The sequence below is a fragment of the Tympanuchus pallidicinctus genome, unplaced genomic scaffold (genome assembly GCF_026119805.1).
Source record: "Tympanuchus pallidicinctus isolate F22 unplaced genomic scaffold, pur_lepc_1.0 scaffold5, whole genome shotgun sequence".
NCBI classification, from domain to species: Eukaryota; Metazoa; Chordata; class Aves; order Galliformes; family Phasianidae; genus Tympanuchus; species Tympanuchus pallidicinctus.
Genome location: NW_026294769.1, coordinates 44281947 through 44305149, shown reverse-complemented (window position 1 = coordinate 44305149; position 23203 = coordinate 44281947). Strand labels below are relative to the sequence as shown.

At 39.5% G+C, this 23203-nt stretch overlaps 1 protein-coding gene across 8 annotated transcripts in view; it reads left to right on the top strand.

Annotated features, from left to right (window-relative positions):
* The window catches only part of NCOA2 (nuclear receptor coactivator 2), a 188921-nt gene that overhangs the window by 159966 nt on the left and 5752 nt on the right, over positions 1-23203 (top strand). For all 8 annotated transcript variants that reach the window (XM_052704875.1, XM_052704873.1, XM_052704874.1 and 5 more), the window contains 10 exons: positions 67-276; positions 2295-2510; positions 3099-3228; positions 6617-6782; positions 8732-9010; positions 9960-10037; positions 10841-11075; positions 12712-12889; positions 15114-15312; positions 20779-20868. In XM_052704875.1, the coding sequence (XP_052560835.1) occupies positions 67-276; positions 2295-2510; positions 3099-3228; positions 6617-6782; positions 8732-9010; positions 9960-10037; positions 10841-11075; positions 12712-12889; positions 15114-15312; positions 20779-20868 (1781 nt within the window). The remainder of the gene's footprint in view (positions 1-66; positions 277-2294; positions 2511-3098; positions 3229-6616; positions 6783-8731; positions 9011-9959; positions 10038-10840; positions 11076-12711; positions 12890-15113; positions 15313-20778; positions 20869-23203) is intronic.

Below are 23203 nucleotides of genomic sequence, written 5' to 3'. Positions count from 1 at the left end.
TTTTTTTTTTTTTTTAACAAGTTTCCATTCTTGTAACTTTGCTTTTTGTTTGCTCCTCCTGTCTAGCTTTTAATAACCCACGAGCAGGGCAACTGGGCAGGTTATTACCAAACCAGAATCTACCACTTGACATCACACTGCAGAACCCAACAGGTGCAGGAGCCTTTCCACCCATAAGGACAAGTAGCCCATATTCAGTGATACCTCAGCCAGGACTGATGGGCAGGAATGAAGGGATGATAGGAAATCAAGGAGCTTTAGGAAACAGTAGTACAGGTAAGAACACTTTCCATTTGTTTTAATGTACTTGATTCACAGACTACATTATATGTAACTTAATGTTGAGGTTATTAACAAATACAGAATGCATGTATCCAATCAGTCTGGGAGAAAAAAAAAGGGGGGGGTTAAGTGTGCTGTTACATATTGGCGTACTTTTTTTGAACTTAATGCATATTTTAGGTATGTTCTTTACACTCTGCTTTTCACTTCCTTTAAAACTTCTACATGCACATATTTTATTGGCAGTTGGAGTCTGTTCACATTGATGTTCCAGGTTCGGCTGAAGCTTATGTAAAAATCAAATCTCTCTGCCTCCAGAAAGTAAATAAATGAACCATTCCACTTTTTACAAGTGGTCCTTTCAAAACTGAACTGTGGACATTATAATTATTACTCTTTTGGGATGTATCTCTGCAGATGCTGCAATTGCCCTTAGTTATCCTTTACTTATTAATGCTAGTTCTCATTTTAAATTAAAGAGTAGTTAAGGCTTTCATCATTTTCTGAAAACATTTTTTTCTGGAACCATGAGGTCTTGTAATGGTGTTATTCATTCTGAACTGTTCGTAGTGTACTGATTTCTTCACACTAATATTGTATAAAGATACTAAAAGATATTTCACTGGAAAAATCAGTCTGATTGACTTACTTCAACTGATACATAGTCCAAGACTGTACAAGTGTGAAACAACTGCTAAGAAAACTGAATAAATGCATATTTCATTTCAGCTGGCTATTCATTGCCAAAATTTGCATCAGTACTAAAAGAGACGTACTGACAGAGTCTGATATAAATTATATGAGTAGAATAGAGGTCAACTTGTAGTCTTTCAAGTGTCCTATTACTTTCACCTTCTGTATAGATATTTGAGGATGTTATTCATCTTACGTATACAACTTAGAGAGTATTATCTGTGTTCCCGCCATTTGCTTTAGCACACCACATATTTCAGCTGACAGAATATGTACACAACCAGAACAAACCTGAGGATGCAATACTGAAGCAAATTTTGCTCAGCAGATGAAACAGTGACCCTCTTCAGAGGGCTCTTCTCCTCGGTTGTACGTCACTAAATAAATAACACGTCACTGAACAAATGAGTAGTAATTGTAAGGGTGGCTTTTAGCATTCATTTAAGGATGTTGCAAATTGCAGCTGGATGGAGAAATAGTCCAGTCTGAAATCCATATTTTATCTGCTCTCTAGACTGTATAAAATTGAAATGTACAAACTGTACGAACATATTGTTCTAAGTGTGTTTTATGTTGTCTTGCTTTCTTGTGTGTCTGTGCTGCATTGGCATTTTCATTATTTTTTTTTTACTACTGTCAGAGTGTAGAGTTCTGTATATTCCAAGTGTAAATAAACCGTATCGGTTGTTTACAGTAGATGTAGGAGGACTTCCCCTAAAATAACGGTAATGAACTTCAGCATCTATCGGAAAGTTCCTGTGAGTAATTTCCCTGCACTGTATATTGGTTCGAGATTATCTTGGGTAAGCCTTGAAGCTAAGAAGGCGACATACTATGAATTGAAGGACTTGCCGAAAGATGTTTGCAGAATGCAAATTTGAATTTAATCCTTATAATTTGCAACTGTGTGTAGCGATAGCATGTTGTTACTCAAGTCTTCATTCTCACATAGCACTTGGAAAGTAAAGCAGACACACATCAGCAAACGTGATTCATTTCCTGAGGAAGGAAGTCAGTGCTATCCACACACCCTCAGCACCTGTTGCAGACTACACGTGGGAACACTTATTAACAGTGTTTCAGAAATGATAAAAGGGTCTTCCTCACGTAGAGTGCACAATAATCTCCACTGCCTTGACTAAGCAGTGTATGGCATCTTTCTGTAGCCCCGCGCATTTGGACAGGCAGTTGTGATGCAGTGCGCTTTGAGTGAAACTGCTGCATTTTCATCTCTAAAAATGTAGCTCGTCAGCCAGCTGCAATTCTAATGCTGCCCTGAGTCATGCTCCTCCGCCTGACCCTGCCCAACTTTTGTGCAGGAATGATCAGTGGTAGTGCCCCGCGACCTGCCATGACATCTGGAGAGTGGGGAAGCCAGGCTTCTGCTGTGAGGGTGACATGTGCACCCACCGCCAGCGCCATGAACAGGCCGGTGCAGGCAGGCCTGATCCGCAACCCCACAGCCAGCATCCCCTTGAGACCTAGCAACCAGCCTGGCCCGAGGCAGATGCTTCCATCTCAGGTCATGAATATGGGTAAGTGTGCGGAGTTGTGCCTTTACGTGTGCGCTGGGTTGTCAAAGGTGAAGCAGCAAAAAGTCTCACTGCAGTTCTAGATTTGATGAGAACTGCATTCCATAGTGAGAGCTTCCTGTGGGAGAAGGAAGGAAGGTGTGTAAAATGTTAAGTTTTAACATGTGTTAATAACAACTCCAGATATTCTTTAGCTTCTTAATGATATGGATTTCCTAAGAAAGCGGATGTGAAACTTTAAAAATATTTTTAAAGAGGATATGCTGTGAATGTTGTCATTGTGCTTGGCCAATTCCAAGGCAAGTACACTGCTCTTACGATGCTGACTTTGTATACTACCTTTCTAAATACTTTTCTTGCTAATATTTTACATCTATGATGTCATGTTTGCTGTTTTTTGTAAACCCTATCCCAGTTCTTACATCATTTACTCAAATTTTGAAAGTGATATTTAACAAAAAGTAATGATGCTTTGAAGAGTAATGTTACTAGTCTTAATTCTTTTAGTGCTTTTAGTACAACATTGATGATTCAATGGAAAGATTTATCATGAAAGTAGAAAAATCTGTGTGTTTGTTTTTCCTTGATTAGGGCCATCTGAATTGGAGATGAACATAGGAGGACCTCAGTATAGCCAACAGCAGGCTCCTCCAAATCAGACTGCACCATGGCCAGACAGCATCTTGCCTATAGACCAGGCAACATTTGGTGGTCAGAACAGGTGAGTCTTAGTGACACATCAAAGCATGGAGAGATTTAACAGGCCAGAGTTGTTTATGCCTCATGGAAACAACGTCCTGTGTAAAATATCTCCACAGCTATGTCAATGTAATGTTTGTAGTGTTTTATCTTCATGAAATGTATGCATGGTGCAGTAACACTTGCAAATGCTTTCTTTGCCATTTAGTGGGTTGGAGGAATTAAGAGTTCTGTATCACAGAAAATGCTGCCAGTGCTGCAGGTAGTTGCACCAATTTCACCTCTCAAATATGAAAATGAACGTAAATTCTGTCTAGTTTTAGCGATGTTGTTGCTAACGATGCACATTACAGTTAGGTACATGGGTCATTTCAAAAGTGATTTTCACACCAGCGGAAATGACCACTGTAGCTGTCGCCACAGCTGAAACACACCACCCACCGCCTCGCTGTGCTGACATCCACTGTTTGGTCTCCAGAAACGTTCAGCAAGCATCCATGAATGTCAGTGGCTGCCATTTTTTCCATAGGGTGAAGGAATTCAATTCCACATCATTGCTTCATACACACTTCCATGTCAGATGCCATTGTATCAGAGTGTCCCTCTGTTTCCATTTGCCACATGGCAACAACATGGAACAGAATATTGGTGGGAAGGTTCTGCCTCTATTGCCATACCACCAACATCCATCTCTGAGGTCGTGGACCAACATAATCAAATAAGAACTGTTACTTTCGGAGCAGGACTCATACAAGGAAGATACTTAAAACTAAAAGTGGGAAAATGTCACTTTAAATAAAAAAACCTTTGAACTTACAACATGGCTGTGTTGGAGCAGTGTTTTTAGTAGTGCAGGACTTTGTCAACATCTCTTTTGTTTGTTCCTTTTTAACTGATTCCTTTAAAAGGGAAGAAAGATGAAGTGAAGGGGAGGCTGCCGGAGGTTAGCTTCTCCTCAGGTAACCAGAACCAGATTGGATCACAGCCTATTTTAACTCTCATGTAAAATAGTTGTTGGTTATTATGCCTTTAAAATAATGTCATAACTACAAGAAGCAGTTTACACTTGCTTAAAAAGACCTGTATGTCTTCCCCAAAAAGTTTACAGCTTAAATTGGAGATATGTGGACTATATAAGTGGTGCAAAATGGACAGACAAAGGAAAAACACTGAGATATTTTGAACTATGTAAGAATATCTTATCCAGTAGAGGATGGGAGGAGTACTGAAAAAGAAATCATACGAAATGAAGAGGAAGCAGTTGGAAAAAAAAAAAGTATGTGAAGAAAGTTGAATCTTCTGACTGTGTTATCTTAGTTTTCATTCCAAAAGGATGTCCTACAATATTATACATAAATTTAACATTGTGGCATATTCTCTGCTACTTTTCTACTTTTTCACATTTTCAAAATGCATCCTAGTGCTAATTCTCCCCCTGTTAGGATGCATATATACCAAAAGTACTATTGACATAACTTACCACTTCATATATGATACCATAATATAAAATACAGGGCCCCAGATTTTGGTCAGCAACTAGGGAGATAATTCTCCAGTTTTGTCATAGCTAGAGATGGTGGGAAAAAAATGCTGTTGCGTTGTATCTGAAAGTAATCGTATTTTGATGATCTAGACCAAAACAGAAGTGATGGTTTGGTGCTGTCTCTTCGTTTTATATTAAGCCCTGGGATTTTAATTTGTATGATGTGATTGTTTGCATGACTATTGAATCATGTAGCTCTTTACAAAGTCAAAATGTGAGTAAAAATAATTACTTGAGACAGAAGTTAAACACTGTCATTCTGGTTTATAAAAGAAGTTGGAAAAAAGTCATTATTGAATAGTGCGAAGAACTTAGCAAATGTTTTAAACTTTTTCTTACCATATATATGCATACCTATTTACAATTTGGGCGAGGTTTTCTTGCTAGCCCCATGGACTGATTGTTTTTCCAGCTCATATTTATAAGTCAACTTCAAAGTTTGCAAGCAATTTAATTGAAAGATTTTTTTTGTGTATTCCTCGTCTTTGCTGATTTATAACGCTATCTTGAGAGTTGTAGAAACTTCTCTGCATATGAGGTTGATTAATGCTTTTGCAGTGTGCTACAGATAGCTCGTATACCTACAGATTTAGTTGTTCTGTTTACTGTCCTTCAGGGTGTTTTTAGGTGTATAGCCCAATGATGCATCTCTTTCCTTCTGCTCTTCTTTGACGTAGAGATTAGACCTTCATGGCAACCACATACATTAAAAGCAAAGCCCCTGGCATGGTCCCTCACCACATCTTTCTCTCTACTTCTTTCTAAATTGGAGAGGGATGGATTTGGAGGAAGGACTGTTCAATGGATTAGGAATTGGGTGGCTGGATGCCAAAGGGTTGTGATCAGTGGTTCTGTGTCAGGGTGGAGGCCAGTCACAAGCAGTGTCCCGCAGGGATTCTACCATCATGTGCTCATAGTAGCTGCCCTTACTCACAGAATGCTTTTCTCTTAATATTTGCTGTTGTAATCTTGTAGCACTGTGTGCGATATAGAAGTCTGTGAACAGTGCAAAGCAAAAACATGTCATTTGTCTGCTGCTAAGGCGTAATTTCAGGGTTAGTTTATTTCTTAGTAAGTTTCCTCCTTTAGGTTGGGAATAAACATTTATTCTGTCTTTGTAAATGTGTATGTGCTTTGCATACAAATCCAGGGGTGAGGTAGGTAGGATTTGTAGGGCCCCATCAGCCTGGCAGTATCCCAATTCTTGCTGATGCTCTTGAGGCATATAGCCAAGTACATAAACTGGTACCCAAGTGTGCAATTCCATAGGATGTGCTGAATTATTACAGTGTTTTACTGCAAACAAAAAGATGAATGTCCTTTTCTTCCTGCTTTTGGCCAACTCTTCCAGCTACTGAATTTGTACACATTCAGGCAATCTTTGGATCCCTCTATGGCTCTTCGGTTTGCGTAGTGTGATAGAAAAGCAGTTAAGAGTAACTATGGAAATGAATTTTTTCTCTACTTGTGATTGCAAACTTAATAAAACATCTAAAATTCAAGGTTATGCTTACCTGAAAATAAATTTATTTAGCTTTCTGTGTTCAGTGATTGTGTTCTCTACTGACTTCTTTGCCTCTCTTCTGATAGACTTCTCTCTGTAGCAGGAAATCAGCAGTCGGGTGCACTCAGTGTACTTGCTTGTTGGATACACAGCACTTGAAGGATCTTGACAGGCATTAACCACGCTATTTAGATATTTCTTTGGGAGGCCAAACTTTCATCCAGAGTAGGTTTCTAGACAAAATTGACAGCTATTAAAGTAATCTCTGTCTCCACTTGTTAGTTCAGTTTGACTACTAATCCACTGATACTATTTCTCAGCTTTCAGCAGCTGTTTACCAACGCAGTGTTCATGTTTTCACAGGCAACCGTTTGGCAGCTCACCAGATGATCTCTTGTGTAATCATCCTTCATCGGAATCACCAAGTGATGAAGGTGCTCTCCTGGATCAGCTTTATATGGCACTAAGAAATTTTGATGGCTTAGAAGAAATCGACAGAGCTCTGGGAATACCAGAACTCGTTAGCCAGGTATAGTAGAATCTGCATTAGGTACATTAGGTACTGTGGTTAAAGGATAGCTTGTAAGATGGAGGTAAAATGTGTGTTGCGGAAGGGAATTCTTCTTACAAGCTAAGGTGAGGTTGTATATTTTAGTGGAAGTCAGTCTAAGAGCTTGCTGTCACCTGAAAAGCTTGCTTCAGCCCCAGCTTTATAATTCCCACATCTCTCATGCCACCCTTGCCCAGTTCTTGTTTTGATGTTTGCTGTGCCCATCTGCTTTATACAGTTAAATTGACCCAAACTGAAAAATTAAAGGCTTTTGCTTACCTGGTGGTCAGAGGAACAGGGCTGGGTGGGAGAAAGGTACGATCATGGCCAGAAACAGGACAAAGTGAAGAAGCAAAAAAGGTTATGTAGACCTAAGATCAGAGGAGCAGAATTAAGACCTTTGTATTACACTAACATCAAGCTTTTGGATAGGCAAAACTGTCATTTCACCTGTTTGTTTGTTGTTTGTTTTTTTCCCTTAGTTAATAAATGTGAGATAAAGGATAGTCATTCTTCACCGTGAAGCAAATATTTTCATTCCAAGCACTTAGAATTATATATTTATTTTCAATTTGGAACATGCCACATTAAGTTGTTTGATGTACTTTTTTTTCCCACAGTTCTTTTTGCTAGCTTTCATTTGGTTCTGATCCATTTCAGTCCTATATAGTGCAAAAACATGTATCAAAAAAAACAACAAAAACAGCTTTTGAAGAAAAGCTGGTACTTGATGTTTCTGACATCGAAATTGTATTTCTGAAACAGCCATATGTGCCTCTATAATGATTTCATGTTCTCAGATAAGCCTAGAACACCCATTTCACTTCCTAGAGTTCATTAGCAGCCTGGTGATAACTTCTGACTATCTCGGTGTTTTAGATACTACTTTCATCTCTCCACATCCATGCACTATCTGTAACTATGAAATAGGACTGATGAAATCTTGCTTTGGACATGTGAAAACTATTCCCAAAATTAACTTGGTAAACTGTCATTTGTTGGTGAACTTCAGTTTTGCATTGTGAAATTTCTATGCAGTATCATATAACTTTTGGAATACCACTGCCCAAAAATCCGAATGATGTTTTGTTTCAAACTCAGTCTTAAATATATTTGTGTTTAATAAATGCCTTAGTGGAAATGGTTAACGAGTTTTACACATAACACAACTGTCAGATTTTGGAATATGTTTTTTTTAAAATATCCATCACACATCTTAGAAAAGCTTAAAATCTTTATTGCATGAGGGCAGTGAAATTTAGATTAACTCAATTTCCAAGGACAGTGTGGAATAAGCTATAAAATTATTCTGGCAAGAGCAAATATTACCTAGAATAGAGTTTAGAATTGTGTTTGCTTTTTGTGTTAATGGGTAATCAGTTTGTGCAGAAGTGCCCTGAAAGAATTAGGCACTTTATTCCCATTAGCTTCAGTAGTAGTTTTAGGCATCTTTGTTTCAAGTTGTTATTTTAAAATCTAAAATAAGATCTACTTTCTCATCCTTATTCATTAGTAATGTCTTTGAATTTGTCTCTGATTCAGTGGCAAAAATATCCTGCCATCGCTTTATTTACAGATTTTATTACAAAATCTGTCATTTCAAGCTTTTATTCGTTTAACATAATGATAAAATGGTGATGCTAAAAACATGACAAAGACTGCAAGTCATTGTTTTAAAAACAGAAGAGAAAAGAAGGGCGGAATTTGTCTTCGTGAGCATGTGTTGTAACATCAACATGCAATTAGACTTGTTTTATAAGAAAAAAGAAATGCAAAAATAATACAAAGGGAAAAAAAAGTTTTACATAATTTGCTATGTAAAAGTGTTCATATGCTGGAAGGGTGTTCTTGCAGGTGGTCTTAGTCTCAGACAATCACGTAGAAACCATGTCCCACCAACTGCTTATGTCATCCCCACATTTCTGCAGAGCCAGGCTGTGGACCCAGAGACTTTCCCCGGCCAGGACTCGAGCATGCTGCTGGAGCAGAAGGCTCAGGTTTTCTCCCAGCAGTACACGGCCCAGGCTCAGATGGCTCAGGGCAGCTACGCTCCCATGCAGGACCCCAGCTTCCACGCCATGGGGCAGCGCCCTGGCTACGCCGCCCTGCGCATGCAGCCCCGGCCTGGCCTGCGGCCCGCCAGCATCATCCAGAGCCAGCCCAACCAGCTGCGGCTCCAGCTGCAGCACCGACTCCAGGCACAGCAGGTATGGCACGTCGGCTCACTCGGGGTGTCCTGCATGTATGCTTAGAACTGTCTGGTTTCACTTACAAGCCATAATGAGGTTTTCTGGAACAGCACCTTTCACATTCTTCTGTTGTAGATTTTTTTTTTTTTATTTTATTTTTTTTTTCAGCTTTCCCTTATTCTTTCTATAATACTGCACAGTATTTAAGCCTGGGACTTGCTAATTCTTTGAGCAAGGCCACAGTGGAGCCTTTTCTTTCATAGGTCTGTTTCTGTTTGTTATATCTTGACTTGGGTTGGATATTAGGAAAAATTTCATCTCAGAAAGTGTAATGAGGCACTGGCACAGACTGCCCAGCGGGGTGGTAAAGTCACCATCCCTGGAGTTGTTCAAGAATCATGTGTATGTGGCACTGAGGGACATGAGTAAGTGGGCAGAGCGGTGCTGGGTTGATGGTTTAACTGGATGATCATAGTAGTCTTTTCCAGCCTTAATAATTCTATTCTGTGTATCTTTCAGTAACGTACATTATTTTTCATTGCATCCTAAGCTATTACCTACATCCCTTTTTTTTTTCTCTTTTTTTTTTTTTTTTTTTTTTTTTTGCCTTGGTCTACTTGTAAAGGTCATTTTTAAACATGTAAGTTCATAGTGTTATTTACAAGATATTAATACTACTTCACTGGAGAAAGAAAGATCATTTGTTCCTGCCTTTAAGCATCAGGATAGGGTCTGATTTGGTGTCAACATCAGGAGTCCAGTCTGAAACTCAAACAAGATTGGAACTGCGAAGACAGCGTTGTTATTTGGATATTCTGTGAATAACAGGACTTGAGCAGGAAAAGTAGTTTCTGCTGGCATCTGTACAACTAAGACCTCAAGCTATCAAGCCTACTAATTGGGAAAAAGATATATATAACATTTCCCTTTTCTTTTTCTACTACTAAGAACTATTTTTACCCTTTAGAATCGGCAGCCACTGATAAATCAGATCAGCAGTGTCTCCAATATGAACCTGTCTTTGAGGCCCGGGGTGCCGACTCAGGTGAGGAAAACAGTACTTTAGAACAGATCCCTCTATTTTCTCATTTTCTGGTGAAATTAGTCCAAGCTACAGTATTTTTAACACCACAAATGTTAAAGTTGGAATACTAATAATGCAATTTAAATGATATTTTACTGTTGTAGTGGTATTTCTCTGTTATTTTATTTCTGAGAGCCCCATATTTACCCAAGCTGCATGGCTATTTATTAGAAGTAGATATGACTGCATTTTTAACCAGACTTCTCATTTCCTAAAGCTGCATTTTTTTTCAATGAGCCCTCTTTGCAATGAGAAATTGCTGCAGTATTAAATGCCATTATTATTTCTGTTGATGACGCTCGTGCTGTTGGAAATCATTCCCAGCAGAATCACTGAATCACAGAATGGCCAGGGTTGGAAGGGACCTCAAGGATCATGAATCTCCAACCTCCCTGCCACATGCAGGGCCACCAACCTCCACATTCAATACCAGACCAGGCTGCCCAGGGCCCCATCCAATCTGGCCTTGAACACCTCCAGGGACGGGCATCCACAACCTCTCAGGCAGCCTGTTCCAGCACCTCACCACTCTCTCTGTGAAGAACTTCCCTGACATCCAGCCTAAATCTCCTCTCCCTCAACTTAAAACCATTTCCCCTTGTCCTGCAGTTGTCAATCCTTTCAGCAGAAGCATTAGCAAGGTGATTTTCCCCCATTTAATGTTAGGTGTGTGGTGGGGACAAAGAAAGAGCTGAGATCTCCGACTGCTCCAGTGGTGTTGCCTTTGCAGGGGTTATTAACAGGTAGTGGTGATTTTCCTACAGGGCCCCATCAACGCACAGATGCTGGCGCAGAGGCAACGGGAGATCCTGAGCCAGCACCTGCGGCAGCGGCAGATGCAGCAGCAGCAGCAGGTGCAGCAGCGGACGCTGATGATGCGAGGGCAGGGCTTGAGCATGACCCCCAGCATGGTTGCTACAGGGGGCATACCAGCAACCATGAGCAACCCACGGATCCCACAGGCGAACGCACAGCAGTTCCCATTTCCTCCAAACTACGGTACTGGTTCTACCTCCCTTACTCTGTAATTTCAGCGCTCTTTTATCCCCACTGTCTCCCCAAGATCCCATCCCGCAGCCCCTTCTTTGCCCAGCTCCCCAGGGAGGAGTAGAGGTTTGGGCCTCACAGCCGTCCTCAAATGTAACATGGTACTTGGCACTCTTCTAGCTCAAATACCGCCCTGAGATCTACTCTTTCCTTGAGCAATAGCAGTGCAATGTGCAATCTGTGTGATTGTTTATGAGCATAGATACGTGAGTGTACAAATGTGTATGCACACATGCACGTGTGGAAGTATTATAGACTTGATAGACTCTGTATTTTGACTAAACAAATCAATTTGTCCAGTAAAAGCTCAAACAAAGAATGTGAATTTATGCCAGCAAACCACATGAAACAGCATACAAAGCTATACGTTATCCTTTAAGATCATTTTTATATTGGTTGGGAGTTTTTTACATTTTTGTAATGAAGCATTGCTTTAATACCCAACAGATTCTTCCCAAATCTTTGCAATCCTTTGTATAATGTAAAATTAACAACTAGCTATTGAGTTTAAATAATAAAATTTAGTTTCAGACAGGACATTTCTGTCTCTGTCCTTGAACCTGTATGTAATATGATAGCTAATATAACTTTATGTGTATGCTTTACAAAGCTGTATGCAGCTTTGTATAAGTAGTAGAACTGTAAAAAGTAAAAGTTACATTACTACTAAGTGAGAGTAAAAGTTATAGAAAATAATTTGAAGTTCTTTTGATAAAATCAAAACAAATTATTTCCACTCAGTTCTAAATTTGCTATCTGTTCTTACTGGTTTGTTGTACTTCAAATCATCTTCTAAATCATAGCTGTGCTTTTCCTGTACGTGTTTGTAATTGCTTTATGAAAATGAAAAGACATTAAGATATTCTCCTTTTATAACACAAACTGAGATACAGAGTTGTCATGCAAACAGCGAATATTGAAATTGATTTCATACCACCTGAGCCATATGCTGACATTGAGTGGCTTGTTTCTGTTGAGTATGCTGTTCTTGAAGAACTTAAGACCAAAATGTCTTAGTTGAAAACAAAATTTCTGCACATAATTGACATTTTACAGTCTAAGTTGCTTTCTTCATCTAGATTTTTTTTTCATTTTACAAAATCATTAAATGCTTTCACCAAATGGCATTGTCTAGTTTTGTGTGGACAGAGAAATCAAGGTGCTAGGGCTGTAGGAACTTTAGAAAAACTTTAAATTCTAACCAAATGTTTAAAAGTTGTGCAGTAAATGGGTAGTGCATAACTTCTTTCACAAAAGTGGGTTTGTGTACAGAACAAATGGTTTATTTGTTTGACTGCAGTTTCTGCAAAGAATTCACTTAGCAGTGTTTCTGTTTGTGGTCCCTAGTGGGATGAGTGCTTGTATGGTTGGGACACATAAGTAGCTATCAAACTCAAGCAAAACAATTTCTGCAGTTGTATGTGTAGTATTGAGTTGATGACATCTTGCTTTATATCTAGGTCCTACATTAAGGTGCAAGGTTATAGGTTCCAGGTGACATAAGTGCAAAGACAAGTCTGCAGGTTTGAGCTCTTGTTTTTTTAAACATTGAATGTACATTGGCTAATTTTCTCTCCTTCTTTTTTAGGAATTAGTCAGCAGCCTGATCCAGGCTTCACAGGGGCCACCACTCCTCAGAGTCCACTGATGTCCCCAAGACTTGCTCATACACAAAGCCCCATGATTCAGCAGACTCAGGCTAATCCTGCCTATCAGTCCTCTACAGAGATGAATGGGTGGGCACAAGGGAATATGGGTGGAAACAGGTAAATCCAGAACAAAACGAAAATGAGCATACAGTGCAATGCAGTAATTTATGGTCTACACTTACTTATGGGGTTGCTTAAATGTATTTATTTGCTGCTAATGGTCTGTCCTCAAAGAAATTTGTTTTCAACTTGGCTTGATGAATTGGTTTAAATACTGTCTTCAGACAAGGCAAAGCGAGTGCATAGCTAAAAGATGTGCATCCACACAATGCATTGCTTTGTCTCTGATAACTGATAAAAAACTGTTCTTAAGAAGCAACTGTGCTGCACAGTGAGCTCCAGCTCCTAACATTTGTGTGGATGCATTTCTTCTGCATATGATCTTAATGTTGTGCTCCCACAGTGCTTTCCACATGGCTGGATCAGCTGAGCCATAGCCTATGCATTCTGTACTGCTCTGGAATTATGGTGACTGGATATCACCTCCCACTTCAAACGCTGGAGTGCAACCAGGTTCAATCCAGTACTTGCACATATTTGGGATCAGCTATCATTCTCTGAGAGCAATGTAGCATGCCTCATGCATGCAGTCACCTTTCCAATTGAGGCCCGTGCCCAGTCAGTGTAACTATTATAATCAGCCTGTTCTCATTAAATGGGTTGGGCGTTGAACACATTGTGTAGGCAGCAAGGAGTTTCTGGATGGCAATGATCTGTGTTTTTCAGTGGAACATGGGAAGATCTGTCAGGTTGTTGTGTAACTGACCTCTGTCAATTGAGGCTGGTGGTCTCCTCATCCCAAAGCTCTCAGGCTGCTTTTACTATCCCAGCTCAACAACAAATCTTTTTCCTGCTTGTTTATATACATTTAATAAACCCAGAAAAACAGTATTTCAGTGATGAGGCTGATCTGAGTTCCCCTTAGAGCAACTGATGCATCTCTCATCCTGATCCTTGTCTGTACCTCTCCCTCATTGTCTTCCTGAAGCATCTGCAGGAGACAGAGCTACTGCTGCCACGGCTTCTACTGAAACTGGGCAGACTAATGGCTCACTAAACTGCAGCTCTACAGTGGAGACGTGTCAAATGTTTTTACACAAACCACTGGATATTCACAATGATCCGTAGTGTACTCTTTCAGCCATCCAGATAACAAATTAAAAATGGGGTTTGGTGGCCTGAAAAGGGATGGAAGAGAATTGCGGGATTTTTGGACTTTGGTCCTGCACCTGGAATGCCACTGCATTCCACAAAGGGCTCTGTAAAGAAAGTCTCACAACAGGTAGTGTGTGGCAATAACATAGTGGAGTACTCGGGTGCAAGGTTGAGCACTAACCCTGAAAGGATTTCCTCATCTGGAGGGTGAAAATCAACTGTTGATGTAGAGGCGGCTGCTGTGTGCCACCTGACATGCAGCAGTCCTCCTGTAGTGCTTCAGATCTAAACAGACACATCTTCAGCAGTAATTCCTTCATTGACTGCTGGAGTGTGTTTAAAGAGTGGAAAAGACTGATGTGTAAATAATGGAGTGTCTTTAGGAAATATAAAAGCCCTATCATGACTTTTAACACAAGAAGGAAGATACCATCCAGAAAGCGCTTGGCTTGGAGTAAAATCTGGGATGAAATCTTTCACAGTTACACTTAATGCTGTTCAGAAATATCCTTACAAGAACATAAAGGGCAATTGTCTCAGATGTTCTGTAGTTTCTTACAGTGCCACATTTTTCTGACGCTAAGATTTAGTAAATAAATTTCTGCACAACTGCATGCATGTCTATATTTGTGAGCCCACTTGCCGTAATTGTGTGTGCAAATCTGATATACATACGTGTGAATCGCCTCTGCTGCAAAAAGGATTATTAGATCAAATCCAATACTGATTCAACAGTCCTATGCTTTGCTAAGGATGGAAGGGAAAAAAGATGTTTTCCTTCCCCCCCCAAAAATTGCTCTCCTGAATATATTTATAATATGTGACGACAAATTTCAGCAGCTAATTGGCTGTTATTGCATACACGTAACAGATTTGTACTCTGCCATAGTTTCACACGCAAAGGCATGTGTTTTTATGCACAGACCTGGGAACTTGTGTTTTGAAAATCTATTCCTTAGACACTGATGCAGCTGAAAAGTAGTCTTTTTTTTTTTTTTTTTTTTTTTTTTGAGGTTGGGATAAACAACAATATGTACAAATTCTACCTTAAAATATATTAAAAAGAGAGCAGTTTCCTAGTGGCTTCAGCATTCTGACACATTGCTTTTTCCATTCCTTGCTATAGCATGTTTTCACAACAGTCCCCACCACATTTTGGGCAGCAAGCAAGCACCAGCATGTACAATAATAACATGAACATCAATGTATCCATGGCAACCAACACAAGTGGTATGAACAACATGAACCAGATGACAGGGCAGATCAGCATGACCTCAGCGACCTCTGTGCCTACATCAGGGTTGTCCTCCATGGGTCCTGAGCAGGTGAGAATTTAAGGACTTGAGATGACAGCTAGAGGATTTTCTGTGACTTTCAGTAGTTTTTCAGGCCCACTGTGTTGGGCTGTAACTGCTGTAAGCCATTATGTTTCTTTTCTTAGTTTTCTTAAGAAATGTTTATGTTAAAAAGGCTTTGTTTCTAGCTCTGCACTCAGATAACCAGTGACTAATGAGATAGAAAGCATCATTCGCAACCAAATTTCCCATTTGAGCTAGCACCACTGTAGCTAGTACATACAGTACTAGATCCTGGACTTCTGTGGAAAATGTGTGCCAGTCTAGCTTCTGTTCTCAGTAGGTAAGTTGCCACAGCACAGTGGTTGGGCCTGTGTCTGTGCCCGGCCCTCAAAGCTAGGGCTGAATGGCAGGCAGGTAAGAATGAAATATGCTGGCACAGGCAAAGTGGAAAATGCTTCTGCTTCTTTGTACCAGAGCACAAGCAGTCAACTTCAACAACTATCGTGCTGGCATCTTTGTAAGCTCCAAATCCACACTTCTTGTAATGTGGGGCATATAAAACAGATTGCTAAAGCAGTAAGTAACCTGTTCTTTTCTGCCAAGGAGAGATTTGCATATTTTTTTTCATTTGGGACTGCTAGTTAGGGCGTCTGATATAAGGAAAATAACATTTTCGTTTGTAGGCTCATCATTAAATGCATGTGGTACATTAAAAATATTTGACAAACAAGTTCTCTTAACAGATTCATACGCTTGTTTCAGAACTGAACTTTGGTTTGTTTAATGTGCAGATTTCAAATTAGAGACTTTTCTTAGAAGTGTTGGCAGGCATACCACTTATGTCTTTTGGTACTTTCTACTGCTATGGTCAACAAAATTGCAAACATTTTTTTTCTGAGGTAATTAAATAACACTTAAAAGCTGGCCGTATCATTTACTTGTTAATAATTGTCTTTTCTTTCCAGCCTAAATTTGACAACAGGCTATTTACTTCTCTAATATTGCCCTTTAGCTTTTCCTCTTCCTGTATTTTAAAAAGAGCCATTCTATTAACACAATTCTGTTGTTGTTTTCATGTTGTTTTGTGTTTATATAGTAGTTTATCTGGGTTTTTGGCTGGATTTTTTTTTCTGCTTAGTTAAACAAGCCAGGCTGTTTCTGTCTCTTCTTGTAGTCTTTACATTCCTTTTTTTTTTTTTTATCTGCAGCTGTTCTGGTTTGAATCAGTGTCTCCTAAACACCAGTGCCATAACACTAGTTCTTCCCCATTTCTCTCAGAGTACACTGACAGATATAGCCCTGGATCACATTTGTCTTCTACAGCTGCTGCCTACTGGTAACCTGAAGTAATTCTGATACTGCCAAATCTGTCACCTTCTCTGATATTTCCACTTGTCAAGTCCAACTGCAGCAAACTTTTGAATTATTATTACTAGTTCCCAAGCACGTGCTCTTAAGCATTTTTAATGTAGTCAAACAACAGTTAAAAAAAGGAGTGGAGCTTTGAAGATGACAGCACATTTTGGTTTATCAGCATGCCCATGCTCCATGGTTTTCCCCAGGAACCTGAACTAAGAAATTTAACATTATGGAAGGAGATCTGGTTTTATCTCAAAGACTTCCATGCAGACGGCTGTTTCCACTGGCACAGTTGCTGCACTGCTTTTCCTTCCTGTTAGACTACTAGATTTTGTTTCAAGATAACATTTATCTAACTTCCAGTAAACTAGATAAGTTGAATTTCTTCATTCATCTCAATATTTATTTTTCAGCGCTCCAGTCCCTGTTGTGAATGTACTTTAAACTCCATTATCTTTCTAGAAGCACGCACAGTAACTGGCCGTGGTGATTTCACAAAAGCTGTCTGGAGTCAAATTTTGCTTGTAATTTCTCTTTCAGTACAGAGGGATTGATTGCCTTACCTCTGTTTGTGACAGCGTCACACCAGAGAGCTCATACTGAAACCCACAGCACGATCCCCATATCATATAGACCTGCTAGATGCGGCGTAAACAAACCCTACATTCTTTGTTCCCAAACGTGTGTTCCCCTCCCTTTGTCTACACTCAGTTGCGTTTGTCAGATTAAGTCTGTTTAACAGAGGTAGATTGGCTCATTCTGTAACATTAACCTGTTTTCCTCCTGATTTACCACCCCAGCGCTGTGTCATCTGCAGTCTGCTAGCAAATGTTTTTATGTTTCATCTAGGTCAGATGTGGCCAGCTGGCAGCTGGGAGGCCACTTCTGTGCCACAAAGCACTACTTTTTCTCTCCAGGAATGCTTGCTGTGCTGCTTCGCATTTTCTTTTTAGAGAGGCAGGAATAAATAAATACTCATATGTTAACAATAGATTTTTTTGCCTGTTTTACAGGTATATTATTTCACAACTTTACTTAGCAATTTACTTAGGTTGTGCTAAACTCTTTTTTTGTAACTGGTGATTTTCAGAATGACTGTATTTTCTCTAATTCTGCTGACAGCTATTTCATTCATTCATTCATTCTTTTTTTTTTTTATACTGTCACGTATGTTTTTACTTATTCATTGCTGTCCACTTTCTCTGTTTTATGGGGGTTTTTGTTCTGTAAGACATCATTTTAACTTTGTATGCTCATTTCTTTCTGACCACAACGAATAATAGTCATGCTATAAGTGTGTTCGAAAGGCACTTCACGTATTATTGGATGATTTTGGAAGTAATAGATACTATGTGTTAGTAAAAATCCACGTGTGGGCTGATTTACCTGCTCAGAAACAGGTGTGTTACCTCTGGTACGAGACAGATTTGTTTGGCTTTGACTCCTGCCTCACTGTGCAGCACTATACTGTATCATACAGTCATATCATATCCTGGGCTCAGAAATACAGAACTTCACGTTTAGCTGCTCATACTGGTTAATCTCCAGCTTCTCTTGTTTGCTGCCTAGGCTGCCAGCCAGCACCATGTAGAAAATGATGATTATGCCCCAAATGTTGTGCTCACCCTGACTTGCTATGTTTGATGCTTAGAGACTTTTACATACTTGAGGGATGAGACCTTGTCTCAGTATCATCTCCTTTATAATTACATTAAAGCTCTCCAGTCTGCTCTTCCTAGTACGTCTTCTAGGAATTAGCATTAGCAATCCTGAATTGCTGGCTGCCAGGTCAATACAGTTCCTTATGTTCAAAACAGCTTCTCTAGGGCCAAGAAAGTCTAAACCTTCTCTGTGCTGCACCATTAATGTACCTTACTGTCTCCTCATCGTAGTCATCTTGTTCACGCAATGGACTGCTGCTGTGTTTTTGCCTTTTATTTATTCTGCCTCATGGACACATGTTATTTACTGGACTGTCAGAGAAGCAATCCGAAGCCTCTGCAAGAGAGGAAACATTTTAGTTCATGAAATAAACCACTTTCTAGGTGTTCTCTAGAGGAGCTCTTTGTTCATAGGGGCAGCAATCCCGAGGTCAGAGCTATTGTGGCATTTACTGAGAGTTATCTTGAAAAAGTATTTTGATTGTATTCAGCATCCTGGATGAAGGGAGCCGTACAGTGGAAGAAAACTTTTCTTACAGACATGTTGTAAATAGTTCCATTTTATCATCATTTTATCATCCATTTTATCATCAGGCAGCTGTAGTAATGTGTCTAAATGCAAAAGGGTTGAAAAACATGTCCTGCCTTGTTTTAGTCACATTTCATGTATAGTTATACCAATTTACTGGCCTTCAAAAAGATGATAAATGCTCCTCAATTTCTTTGTCCTTTTCCTTACTTTTCTGATTGAATTGTTGTTGCAGTCACAGAAGTTCATGTGGGATATTTTATGTTTCAAGGTCTTCTGAAGAAAATACATCCACGTAACAAAACACTGTAGGGTTGTTTTGTTGATTGCTTGGGTTTTTATACCTGTTACCTTGCAAATCAGGATTTTTGTGTCATCGCTAGCAGGGAGATTCTGTAACTGGAACTTCACACAGTTTCCTTTTCCATGACTCTCCTAACTGCCACAGTGCAAATCACACATTCTTGTTTTTGTCCCCAAAATTACTTTCAGTTCAGTAGGATACAGTTTTGTGGCTTTGCTTTTTATTTATTTTTTTCTTCCTTTGTCCAGTGAACAAAATACAAAAGACATTTGGAACTGTTTCTACTTTGTTTCAAAATGAAATAGTGTGATTCTCTTCCTTTCTGATGTAAATCTTCTTATTCAAGCTTAAAAAAATTTGTCCATCTTCTATAAAAAGTGGATGGCATTGCTAGAAGACTTCCAGCACTTCGCTGAGTATTTTTAGACTTGAAAATTTCGTTGGAAAAATATTTAAGCTTTAAAACATTTTTAAAAAGATGTAACTTTTCCTGTTAGACAGCAATCTTGTCTCTGGTAGCATTTGAAACCACCTTTCTAGTCATATTATTGCAGTGAGCTTTGCAACTCTGCAAAATCATTGAGTAGCAACAGAAACAGTCAGGAGGACCTGAAACAAGAGGACTTTGGTGTGGTAGATGAAAGTCTTATTCCCTTGCTGCAGCAAGCTGCTGCAGCTGAAGCGAGCAGTGGCACAACCTCCTCTCCTTGGCAACCAAGAGTCCTAAAGGGCAGGTGACACAGAAAATGCCTTTTCCTTCCAGCAAAATCTAGAGGGGACTCTCTTCACTGTTGTCACCTACACCTAGACTGAGGGAAGTGAGAGAGAAATGAGTTAACCAAGACTCTCCGGGGAGATGTGTTTTTCCTTTAAAACTTGTAAGGAAGGGATCTTGTAATGCTTCAGCCCCTTGCTGACGGGCAGTGATTTGTGTTTTACATCAGTTCCTACATGGTAAGATTTAATCCTTTGATTAAGACTGTAAATTTGGCAAGCCACCCTTTCCACATAACTAAGCGTGACAGACGCTTTAGTTGTGCAGACATACACAGCTTTGATATTTTCCTGTGGCTGCTCATAAAATTTTTGAGCCCATCCAATTAAGAAAGCATGCAGCTGCAGGTTTTCCTGTTTAATGCTATCTTCCTCCCATTGTTCATGAGAAAAAGGAAGAAAAAAAAAAGTGTTATTAACACTAAATCAGTAGTCAATTAGTGCAATTCAGCTTGTGCGTTACCAGGCTTTGAAAAATCACCTGGTAGTTTGTAAAAACAGAAAAGCTGTGTGTCATTGACCTTAGGAAAGTAGTTATATGTTTCTGCTTTCAGGACTTTCATACCAGACAAGTCCTCTTACAAATATTACTGACCTAATTTATGGAGCCTGTTTTGTTCAATATGCACAGAGGTCATAGTATCAGGAATGAAATCTTTGTTGTTGACTGTGAAGCAGAATAATACAAGTCAAACACATGCTGCACAAGAAGGGTGCTCAGCTCTATGGTTGCTTTTCTGATTACTGACACTTCAAATGTACTTGTTGATATATGCAAGTGGATTAGTAGTTTATGCTACTTTAACTTCCACTCCTTTTCCTGACATATTTTTAATTCATTCTCCTTAATATCTTGTTACCAATAGGTTAGTGATCCTGCTATGAGGGGAGGCAATCTATTTCCAAACCAGCTGCCTGGAATGGATATGATAAAGCAGGACGGAGATGCAACACGGGTAAGAGGTGGCATTCAGAGGCTACTGAACTATGAACATACTGTCATCTAGAGTGGATGCAGTATCTTTTTATTTACAAAGTTAAGGGTACCTAGGGTGCTGGTAATTAAGTCTTATACAGTTAAATTTTGAATTCATCTTTAGGTGACTCTGTATTAAGTTCCTCCTTTGATCCCACTGGCATTATTGGAGTGAATACAGAATACGTTTACATTAACAGAATACATTGCATTATTGAATTAACAGACAGTTGCATTCAGCAGACTTTTATTTATAGTTGTATTTGCTTTTTAAGAGCAATTACATGACTATTTTGCTGATGATGGGAAAGACTGTTGATGTATATTTGCACTGCTGCACGCTTAACCCATTTCATGTTTCATCCTGCCTGTTTTTCCACTTCTCCTTACATTATACGTAAGGCAAAAATTTCATGAATTATTTAATTTATTACTTTCTGTTCTTGAAGAGTGGTGGTACTAAACTAATTTGCACACAAATCTCCAACTGATGGTGTAATTAGTGTTTGCTTAGTTCAGAAGAGATTTGTGTTCCAGGCAGTAACAGTGCTTAAGGACAGACATGGTAGAGATCTCAACATGAGGCCAGGTGAACAAGGTGCTTTTTTGGGGCCCCTCCTCAGTGGAAGACTTTTCTTTAATGGAAATAGCTTTCTTTTAAAATAAGTTTGTTACAACAAACCCAATATTTTGAGACCTGAATTGATTTGAAACGGGATTTGATTTTCCCTGCGTGCTCCAAGCATCGCAGCTGTGCAAAGCCATCTGAAAGCATGAAGCTGACCTTTGTATACAGCCTCACATGGAAACCTGTGTGCTGGAAAATAATATACGGGTGCTTCTCAGGATGAACAGCCTGTGCCAGCAGCGTGCAGGCAGGCAGCAGGGGGAGGCACCATCTAGTGGCTGCTGGCCTGCTTGCCCAGCTTCTGCTCCTCAGAAGGAAGGGATGGTAAGGCTTTAACACACGCTGCTTTACGTGCATCCATTTCCTGAACAACTTGGTGCACAGCACTGGGCAAATGTTTGATCACGGAGCACTAGCTTGTTTATTCTGTTTCATTTTTTATCTGTTGGGAAGCTTTAGTGCAAAGGTGATTCAGGTAGGCTAAACATATGGAAAATGACCAGAGAGCAATAGCGAGATTTTGGCAGCAAGAGGCAGAGATCTGAATATGAAACACCGTAAGAGAGATGGTCTTTATTTAGCTTGTTGGCCTATGACACACACTTTGCAAGAAGTTGTCTTCAAAAGTAATCAAAAAGGTAGATCAAACCATGATGTCTACAAGAGTTGCTTTGTAACCTGCTCAAAGTCCGTTCTTAATTTAATCACTTACTGCCACCTACTTGCGTGCAGTGTTGAAATCAGAAAGATGGATTTAATTTTTTTTAAATCCATTTTATGCTGAATCCAAAAGCAAAATTTAAAGTTTTCAATTGTTAGGGGGGAAAAACATGAATAATAGAGGGAAGCAAAACAGTAAGTGACTGCAGATAGATATATTAAGATGAAAGGAAATGAAGGCAGTGAAGGTGGTGAGGAAGAAGTAGCCACTGCTTTTTACACACCTGTTTAAAACTTCCCGAAAGGAATTTCTTGACACAGCTCATTGGTTCCTGTGAGCAGTGCCTGTCTCTGGGGTGGAGGATCTGTGCGTACAGGATTCTTCCTGCAGCAGTGTCACGGTCATTTTGGAGCTTAACAGAAAGACACAATGTATTCTGCTATAGTGGAAGCTGTCCTGTGCTGAGGAGTTACATTTGTGGTTTCCCAACTAGCGTTGCTAAACCAGTTAGATGTCATGCATTAAGAGAAGCTAAATGCAGAGAATAAAATATAGGATATGACTGAGGAAAGATAGGAGAAGAAAGGAAAGTCTAAAGGATGTTTTAAAAGAGACAGAAAAGATGTAATGTAAGGGTACATCTCATGGCACTCTGTGATTTTAGTTTTATTCCACTAATGCAGCTCTGACTGTGAGGAAAATGTTGATGAATAATGTTTTATGTGTGCTATAAATATCTGTTACAGAACTGTGACCTGTAATAGAGACTAAGTAGCTACTACTTCTGTGCTACACTCCTATGTAAGATACTTACATTAAAGCACAAGCTGTGTAATTAGAAAGCTGAAGAGAGGATTAATGGGCTTCATCCCTTGACAGTTGTGGAATTAACATATAAAAGCCTAGAAATTAATGTGACAAATGAGAAACTGAGAAATTCATCAGGCAGACTGGAGAGGGTTTTCTCATTGTTTCTTAAATTTGATCTCAAGAACTGGATTACTTAAAGGGATCCGTTCTGATTAG